The sequence below is a fragment of the Triturus cristatus genome, chromosome 5_1 (genome assembly GCF_964204655.1).
Source record: "Triturus cristatus chromosome 5_1, aTriCri1.1, whole genome shotgun sequence".
Taxonomy (NCBI): domain Eukaryota; kingdom Metazoa; phylum Chordata; class Amphibia; order Caudata; family Salamandridae; genus Triturus; species Triturus cristatus.
Genome location: NC_140587.1, coordinates 405,740,099 through 405,750,470, shown reverse-complemented (window position 1 = coordinate 405,750,470; position 10,372 = coordinate 405,740,099). Strand labels below are relative to the sequence as shown.

General features: G+C 46.1%; 1 protein-coding gene across 15 annotated transcripts in view; it reads right to left on the bottom strand.

Moving 5' to 3' along the window:
• Window positions 1-7,653: 7,653 nt before the first annotated feature.
• UBR5 (ubiquitin protein ligase E3 component n-recognin 5) overlaps window positions 7,654-10,372 on the bottom strand; it is a 2,036,132-nt gene continuing 2,033,413 nt past the window's right edge. For all 15 annotated transcript variants that reach the window (XM_085605144.1, XM_085605147.1, XM_085605145.1 and 12 more), the window contains one exon: window positions 7,654-8,964. In XM_085605144.1, coding sequence (XP_085461270.1) covers window positions 8,752-8,964 — 213 coding nt within the window. In that variant the 3' untranslated portion in view covers window positions 7,654-8,751. The remainder of the gene's footprint in view (window positions 8,965-10,372) is intronic.

Sequence of the window (10,372 nt, the reverse complement as noted above, 5' to 3'; positions counted from 1 at the left end):
TTTAGCTGGTATAATCTCAAAATCCTGCTCAATTTTAGCCAATAGGGGTTCAATGTAGAGAGCAAAAAGGAGAGGTGAACAGGGGCATCCCTGCCTGGTGCCCCTGTGTATCTTAAACTCCACAGAGTACTTCCCAGATATACGAATTGAGGCTGCAGGACTGGTATAGAGAGCTTGTACAGCTTTAATAAAGGGTAATGGGAATCCTTTCCAATGAAGAACTGCCCATAAAAATTCCCAGGAAACCCTGTGAATGCCTTCTCGGTATCCAACAGGGCTACCCCTATTGAGACTTCTGACACCTGAGACCAATCCAAAAGGGAAATTACTCGACGGACGTGGTCTATAGTATCTCTACCTGCTACAAAACCGTGCTGACGATGAGACTAATGGTGCTATAACCCTTCCCAATCTTCTAGCAAGGAGTTTAGAAAAAATCTTGTTATCTGCGTTAATTAGTGTGATGGGGCGGTTTGAAGCAGGTTCAAGCGCATCCTTCCCTTTCTTTTTGAAAACTATAATAGTTGTTTTGGACCATGAGTCAGGTACTATACCACTGAATGCAAGCTGAAATAAAGTAATTAATAGGTCCCGTAGGACAGACTGAAACAGTATATAAAATTCCAAAGGGATCGAATCTGGCCCCATTGCTTTGCCCCAAGGTAGAGATAACATTGCCAATTTAATTTCCTCCCAAGTTATGGGAGTAGCGAGAATATCCTTCTGAGCCAGATCTAAACCTAAGGAGGAGATATCCCCCAGATACTCCCCTGGATCAGCAGTTTCCTCGTTCACATATAGCTTTTGATAAAAAAAATTTAAATACCTCGCGAACATCAGACTCCGAATCTTGTAAAAGCCCATCTATGTCTTTAATTTTATCGATCTTTGCTTGTGTCTGTTTTTGCCGTAATCTATTTGCCAAGACCTTTCCCACCTGCTCCCCATATTCAAAGCATTCCCTTCTAAACGTTTGATATTTAGCGGCCATTTCATCAGCATAATGCTGAAAAATTAGAGACCTCAGTTTAATTAGATTGTTTTGTACTACAGAGACGTCCAACCGATCTTTAATCTTCTGAGCTAACTCACGCTCCAATAAACTTAGCTCTAGGGTAGATTGTTCGAATCTATGTCTAAGAGTTTTACGCTTACGTATTGCAAATCTTAGGGTTTCCCCCCTTACACCGGCCTCAACAGTATCCCAAACAACTGTGTCTGGAGCTGAATTTTGGTTAGTTAAAAAAAATCCTGGGAGCCAAGATTTAATATGGTCCTGGTATTCCTTATCGGCTAAGAGCTTCCTGTTGAAAGTCCAATTGGGCCTTAAAAGTGACACAGCGGACATCTCAAATTTTAGCATAAGGGGATTGTGATCAGAGATTAGTCTCGGCAATATAGTAATAGTAGCTCTATCCAAGATAGAAGGTGAAGCCAGTATATAATCAAGCCGAAATAGTTTATTATGTGGAGCAGAGTAAAACGTACTTCCCTGCTGTGCCTTATTAAATATATTCCAAGTATTGTGAAGACCCTTCTTCATTACTAGGTTACGTAAAGATTTGTAAACTCTTGGTTTTCGTCCAAAATATGTAGGGACAGACCTTAGATTAACTGATTCATCTATATGTATATTAAAGTCCCCGCAAAGTATAACAAGTTGGGGCCACATAGCGAGTTCCAAATTTAGAAAATCGTATAGCTCAGGTTCATCCAAATTGGGCCCATAAATTGTACAAATGGTAACTGTCTCCTCATTACCAAACAGTGCTTCAACAATCACCCACCTTCCTTTTTGGTCTTCTTTATGTTTCTTACAGGACAAAACCCCAGCTTTACAGAGAATTGCCACACCTCTATTATTGGAGGATTGCTTTGAGCAAGCAATTAACTTCATCCCAATTCTTTTGAGCCATGCCCTGTTGGCCCAAGCTATATGTGTCTCCTGAAGACATAAAATGTCCCAGGAGAAACCACTAACGATCTTGGCCAGAACCTGCCTTTTTTTAAAGTCGTTCAGCCCACATATGTTTAGAGTACATAAAGATAGTGTTCTCATTTTACGCCTTGTGTATTTAATTTTAGACCGTTTGGCCCAGCTACAAGTAATAACACAGCCACAGGTTGAAGAAACATCAATCTACTTTTTTCAAGTGTGAATACACTTTAGGTTCCAACAATAAAATACTAATAAAGCCATCAATGCTGATTTATTCTTACACCCCCCATCACCACCCCTTACCCAAACCCCCAGCACCGCCCCCACCCCCACCCTAACCTGCCACCCCCCTCCCAACCCACCCTTTCCCTTCCCATGAAGCGCAGGGACTATTGTCCCGGTAGATGACGAGTCGGGCTGCCTCCTCCCCCCAGGACCTCTTTGCCACAAAAAAAACCCCCCAAAAAACCCCAAAACAAACAGAGAAAATCTTCTGCCATTCAGGACTAACTTATCTTAGCGTATCCTGCCTAATAATAAGTTGATCAATAATAGATAAAGAGCATTTAGAGTCACAATCTACTAAATTCGAAATCCCTGAAACTTAACTGAGCATTAGTTTAGACCTCATTAACTCATTAGCTCAGTAAAGGAAAAAAAAAAGAAAATCCCATCAATCAAAAGTTATGCAGGACCATGCTAGACTTTGAGAAAAAAGAATCCAAGATGACAAAAACACTGTCTATAGCTTCTGCAGAAATTCTTTGGCAGTGCGTTCTTCCGTGAACACTGATGACCGTCCCTTGATGATAACTTTGAGCTTGGCAGGGTTTTGTAAGAAAACCTGTGCCCCTTTTTCTTGAAGCTTGGGGATTAACTGTCGAAATCTCCACCTAAGGTCCACTGTTGCTTGACAGAAATCCGGGCGTACAAAGAACTCACAGCCTTTGGCACGGGCTTTCTTATTGGGACGGGCCAAATCGAAAAGGGCTTCTCGGGCCAGAAAATGGTTCAATGAAATTAGAATAGCTCTAGGAAAAGGGGTTTCTTGACCTGTCGTTTTCCTCTGAAAAAATGGGAATCGATGAGCCCTTTGAACTTCTGCCTTCCAGTCCCAACTGGTGATTTTGGGAAAAGCCTCAGAGAGGAGCTCCACGACGAACTGACGGGGATCTGCACCTTCCTTTCCCTCTGGAACCCCAAGAATTCTAAGGTTATTACGTCTAAGCCTATTTTCCATATCCGTCAACTTCCAAGCATAGTCGTCCCTTTGGGCGTTCAGTGCCATGATTTCCTTTCGTTGGGAGATCACATCGTCCTCTAATGTAGATATGCGGGTTTCAGCTTCGCCGATTCTATTGGCAGTATCAGCGCACGACTTAGCAACTCTACGTAGAGAGTTCTGTAGTTTCTTCAATGAATTTTGAGTATGAACACTATCCGCCTGAGCCTCTGCCCTATGTGCCGTGATGACATCATAGATAGTGTCGAGCGTAATTTTTCGATGCTCGCGGTCCGAAGGATCGAGGGTACTTGCTGCGGGTAGTACAGTGGGGGTTTGATTATTAGTTTTAGGGTTGGGCGAGTCTTGATACGCCCAGTTCGAGGAGTCATCAGACCATTGTAAACTCCCCATACCCGATGGTCCCCCTTGGGCATCTTCCATGGATATTTCCCTCAATTCTGCTACTAAGTCTTCATCACCCTCTCCTCCTGAAAAGCCCTCGCACAGCCATCCTTTCACCAAACTTTCGGAAGAAGAGCGATCAGACAAAGAAAATAAATCATCCCCAATTGATAGTTTATCATGAGCTTCTGTACTGCAACCCTCGGATTGAGCGACTCCCAATAAGAGTAGAGAACCCTCCACAGACCCCCCACATTCTTTGTTAATTGATCCATCAATAAATTTCGTACCTGTGGGAGTTTGGTGTACGTCTTTGGGAGCACCTACCTTTTGCAAGGGTTTCGGAGTTACTATTGGCGGCAGGACTACAGCTCCCATAATCCCATTCCTCGGTGATTCAGCGTGAGGCACCGCTCTCCGACCGCTAGCCTCTGTCCCGGGCACCCCAACATCCAGAGCAGGTAACAAGGCAGAGGGCTGCGGTTGCGATTGCGGCGTGTTAGACTGTGCAGCATTTTGTAGATAATTCTTATCCCCCCGAGCCTTGAGAAAGAGGGACGGAACAGTGCGCTGGACATCACCAGAGACGGATATTTGCTCTTCGATGGAGCTTTTGTGGGCATCGGTATGAGCTGGGCCCCCATCCTGCATCCCAGCGTTTCGGGCAGGGCGCAGCTTAACCGGCGGAATGGCTTGTTTGGAGCGGGACGCTCGATTCAACCCCTTAGGCGGCATAGAGTACTGTGGTCGAGGCTTAGACTCGAAAGAAAGTTTTCCGCCGGAGCAGCCGGAGCAGTCGCGGTAAAGGAAAGTCTCTTTACACAGAAAGAGCAATCGCCAGAGCATCCCAAAACAGCAATGCCGTATCGCTAACTCAATGTCCGAGGCATTTTCAGAGGCAAGGGGTCCGGGAGGTAAGCAGCCTTGCTCAAACAGCCGAGCACTCAGCCGCCATCTTGCTTGCTTCTCGATTCCAACCTTGGAATCCACCGGACACTCTTCACTGACTGCCTGTCAGCATCTTTTCTTCAGGCATCCATAGGAGTCGACAGAGAAACCAGACACAGGTTCACACCTATGCACCCGCAGCCTGTGGGCTAGGTAAACCGAGTACTCCGGTGCTCACGAGGGTATTGACTATCCTAGGGTCTAGTTTCCAAGTCTCTAACTCCTAGCTCCTTCCGAAGTGTCCTAAAACTCTCCATTTCTAAATATTACTATTTCTATCGACTTTAACGCATTACGCGTGAGTGTTTCCACACTGCACCTGAATCCCGTGGGCCTCCCACTTCCTAGCAACTGGTAGTATAGTGTAGCCCCAGCGATTCCCTAGGCCTAGGCCTAACCTGTGTTCACGACAGTGGTCCTTATACCACTTACTTAGTATATGGTTTGCGTGGCCCCTAGGGCCTAACTGTATTACTTACTTGTGTGACTTATGTATGCTTAAATAAGACTGTGTTGTACTTACCTCGAACCTCATAAAGAGTGCTGAGGGTATTTTGACTAGAATAAATACATTCTATTTTTATATATATCTGTTGTGTCCTTTCATTTGGTATTCAAGGGATTGCAAATGGTATAACAGCTGGCTTCAGATGCCATTCAGAGTTTAGCCTAAGACTGCTCTTGTCCATGCTACCACTAGGATAGCTGGTCTATAAGGTTGACTTTACAACCAATCACCATAAGGGTTGTTTGGACTGATACAAGGTGTACACTAGAACTAGTGACATCATACATCAGGCCAACTTCTCACAGCCCACAGCCGTGGACACCACATGAGCGAAGGCCGCATCCGCAGGGCCCCGCGGTGGAGAAAGCAGCTCCTCCGTGGGCGACGGCTGTAAACTAAGGCGGCCGTCCCCGAGGCCAAGCGGGACGGGCAAGGGTCAGACCTGGAAGTCAGAAGGAGCCGATGAATGAGGGACCTGCCGCTCTTCCGACGAACACCTCTGCCTCAGGAAGGGCGGGGAGCCGCCGTTCAATGCTGGTGAAAAAGACACCACACGGCAACCAGTCTCCGGGGAGGAGGACACCAATATACAGCCTGCCTCCGGAGAAGAAGGAGCGTCCGAAGACGAATCCGCGGTACAACCCCTGCGCGGAGCCGTAGAGTCCGCTGCTCAAGGCAGGACGTCGGCACCAGACGGCGTCACCGGACAAGGTACCTCCAAGTCACCCCGCACCGGAGACAAGAACGGAGACCAGAGTAGAGCTGGAGCAGCACCGGCCCCGGGGCGGCGCCGGAATGACGCGACTCCCGCCGAGGCAGCCACCTGCGTGTGGGAACGAGACAGGCCTGGGGAGTGGGACAAAGGCTCCCGGCAGCCACGGCCCAGAATGAGGCGAAGATCGCTCGGCAACCCATGCGGCGGCGCCAGGGACGATCCAACCTCCGACTCGCCCTCCGACGAGGCAGCCGCCTGTGGGGAGGGCCGAGGGGTCCTCCCTTGGCCTCGACCCGGAGCGGGACGAGGAGGGTCCACCTACCCCTGTGGCTTTGCACGGTCCAGCTGCTGCCGGCACCGTAGCAGCGTCACCTCAGCCTTGGACTGGACCACCTTGTTAAAGGACCAAGAGGGGCTCGGGGATGCGACCCGAGCCCTGGTGACATCCCGCGACACCACAGGGACCCCGCGGGAGTTTGCGGTGAGGCAGAGATGCCATGGCCTGAAGGAGGTGCCCCAGAGGAGCCGCACCCCAACCGCACCACATCCTCCAAGCCTGGATCCGAACCAGTCGGCACCGGAGCCCCTGGCGGCGCCGCGGAGGGCCCTGCGCAAGGCGAGGGATCCGCCGACGCCAGCGAGGCCTGTAAAGCCGCCGCGTATGTCTCCATTTGGACTCACGACGCCCCCAACACCGGGAAACGATGGATAGGAGAACATGCGGGGCCGCATCACCCGCGGCGAGTCCATGCCCCCGGGAGGCCGGAAACCAGCCCCCGGGGACAAACTGCGACACTTACCCACCGGGGAGCGACGCTCACGTGACATTGGAGAAGGGCGAGGACGACGAGCACGGCCGAATCTGAAGCCGTCCGCTGAAGCAGACCGAGGGGAGGATGTCGACCTGGACAGACGTGCTGAGAGAAGTTTCATCCGGCGCTCCTGCCGTGACTTCGGCTTGAACTGTTGGCACGCCGCACAATCTGTGGTACCATGATCCTCCCCCAAACACCACATACAAAGGAGGTGAACGTCCGTCGCCGACATAAGACGCCCACAAAACGTGCAAGATTTAAAGCCCGAAGGCATTCGCACACTGTTCCACCAAAAAGAATTGGAAGAAAAAAGGGGGCCCTAACAGGCCCATAGCAAGGATCTGATCCGCGTTGCACGCGGAAAAGGAAAAAACTGACGTAGGCGGGGTGGGTCTTATGTGACCTCGCTGACGTCACGTACGCGGACAACGCCTGGGTGGAGTCACATGATGTAGCCCCGCCCCCGGCGCGCAGGGATGCTGTGGCAAAAAAGTTTCCAGATCCCTGGGGATAATTCTACGTGAAGGAATCTGCGGCTAGTAGTCTCTATCAGATAAGAGGGAATATTCAAAGGATGTAAATCCATGAAAAATATAACTTATTTTTTCCATTCTGTCTCTTCCAAGTAAATGCCTAGTCTTGTTTGACTGAAACTACTTCGGGACGGTATGGGACAGGAATTTTTAGGATGCCAACGTAGAAAGCAGGAGTAAATCTGGCCATGTGAACTTACACAGCCATATTATTTCAAATGCATAAAACCTAGGTTCAGACTATTGTTTGGGAAATTGTTCTAAAAACGCATTCTTTAGGCCCACTAATTGTTGGGAGACAAAGGCATAGTTAATCTCAGAAATTGCTTTTAAAGATTTCAGCTTCAGAGTCAGGCCTCCTCAGTGGGCTACGTTTTAAAGCCCCTGACAGGGGTCGGATCTGAGATTACTATAATACATACAAACAATATATTTCTATCGTGTAGAAGGGCCTGATTTTTGCCTAGACTCAATAGTGTTACCCAAACACAAGTTTTTAGTATGAATTATAGACATTAATTCTCAATACTTAAAAATGAACTACATACATAAAAAAAACTAATGTATCTTTAATCTGGTTCACATTTTCTCCAGTCTCTTTATTAAAAAATGTACATAACAAGAATACAGCTGTATACTTGGGAAAGGCTTCGTACAAAAGTCATTGAGCTGCTCAAACAAATGTTTCAGAAATTAAACTCCAGTAATCATGATCTAAAAGAATATTGTAAAGTTACCAGAAAGTGCCCCTGCTAAAGATATACAGCTGAAATGTCAAACGAACCATTTTTTGACATTGTAAGAATAGTAGAGCAACCCCCCTGGACAATTACCTCAGAGCTAAAATAAAGTTCTTTTTCAGTATTATACAGTGGTCTTCATCAATAGAGCCCATCACACTTTACATACACACACTGCAAAGAAAGCACATTTTCGATTGTGAACTAAATGTTGTGAACAAGTTATATTATATATTTCTATACATTTAAATAAAACAGTGAGGATATTTATCACATGCAAATTTCCAAGAGCCCTGTTCAGCGAGAAGGCCTTTCCATGTAGCACTTAGGAAGAACCCACTGATTAAGTGCTCTCAGTGGTTATGTGATAACCCAACAGTGCAAGAATTCTATGCAGCCAAACAAAAGTGACCGCATAAGTAAATAACAAATGATTTCAAATGAATTTTGCTTTCACAAGTTTAGTATGTATGATCATGTACACAAATGCAGCCAACTACAAATTAAATATCATTAAAAACAAAAGCAAAAGACTGAACATATTTTTTTATTTTTATATTCCTTATTCCCTCTATACAAGAACCTTTGATGAAACTCTCCACAAAGGCAGCAGTGAATTTTCATAACAGATTTTACATTTTCCCTCTCAGCAAAACAATAAATCACAGTGTAAAGTATATTTTCTGCTGTCATCTTTGGCTGGGCGTGGGCCACAAAGTTAATGACTAGCCCCACTGTCACACAATTAAAAGTGCTAGGACTTCTTGGGCCTTTGGGTGCAAACTTGGTACAAGGAATGTCTGCAGTTAATCATTAAAATACCACCATAGGCATGACAGCATTAACTCTCAAACCTTTATAGACAAATGGAAAAATCTACAAAACTTCAGCAAGTAATATTACACAGCAATACACATTTATATACACTACACAAAACCAAAATTCTTGGTCTTGACAGCAAGTAACAATTTCTGTTTCAGAATCTGCTTAGAAGAATACAGTGGGACATAAAGACGGGAAATGCAGGTGTTTGCTGTGGGAAGATGCTGGTCATCAGGGGGCCTTATAGTAATTGAAGGCATTGGTTGGAATCCTTCCTCGCTGGCAGGCAGTGATGGGCTCGATGTCCAAAAGTAAACCTAGAAACGTAAAAATGCAAAGATGTAAGCAGAGACATTCATTTTCTAATTAATGGTAAGTAGAGATACATTATGGGTGACTGTTTTCTAATGGTTACTGCATTTCCCCAGCACATTTTTTTTCTCTAGAAAAAACTGGAGTAATCCGTGGGATTCTTGAGTCTCAGACTGGTGGGGATAAATTCAAGGACTTCATAAACCGCATTTACATACTTGTAACTTAACCTTTGCTAAGCTTGTTTTTCTACTGGATACTTTGTATTCCCACAGACTAGCAGTCATTAAATATATTGAGGCATTTGACTAGATCAAGAAACAATTGCAATGCTCTAGGATGGGTTCCAAGTTGCACTCGAGTAGGGCCATCCAAGACTATAATGCTGACAGAGCACCTTAAGACAAAATGTGGCTGAATATTAGAAACATCAAGGGAAAGGTGGGAAAGAATGGCAGTGCTTCATTTTTGGATGATGAGTATCCATCAGAAAAGTGCTACCACAATAACAAGTTTAAATTGACTCTTCTCTCCAAAGATTACTCATCCATTCGTTATCCCCTAACAGCACCACCAGAAGTAGGGTTTGAGAGACTGTGCACAACAGCAAACCAATCTACGTGTAAGTGTAAGAGAACATTTTGGCCCATGGAATCCCTCAGTAATATAATCTGAATCAACAATTACTATCTGACAAACATTAGCACAAACATACAAAGAAGCTTTGTAAATATCCAAAATGGGGAAGCTCTGTACAAGGGATGCTGGGGTAACCCTTCTTATTGAAGAAGGGATGCTACCATCAGAAGGATGCCTTTTCATTAACTTATATCAGAGTTTAATGTTTTAACACGGTTTAACATTCCAAACACAAGAAACTCAAACAAAAAACCTGGTTGCCTGACCTCTTAAGGGCCAATTATCAAACACTCCTCAACTTTGGAAGGTGAGGGCAATAAACTACTGTTAGAAATGGGTTTTCTGGTTGGCTATTGTATGCACCTAAGCCAGGCAGAATTCACCACTCTAGTCAGGATATATGAGTTACTTACCTTCGGTAATGATGTATCTGGTAGAGACGATTCTAGCCGCAGATTCCTTCACGTAGAATTATCCCCAGGCGTGAGACTGGATCTGGAAACGTTTTGCAACAGCATCCCTGCGCGCCGGGGCGACATCACACGACTCCACCCAGGCGACGTCCGAGTACGTGACGTCAGCGAGGTCACATAAGACCCGCCCCGGCGCGCCCACATCAGTTTTCGTCGGAGAACTTTTCCGCACCACAACGCGGAATCACCAGATAAAAAACTGTGGAAGCATGGGAACAGTGTGCAAAGAGCAGAAAAAAGTGGAAAGAAACGGTGAAAAAGCACCACCAGAGTAGTGCCAACACCGCAGAACCCAAGGGCA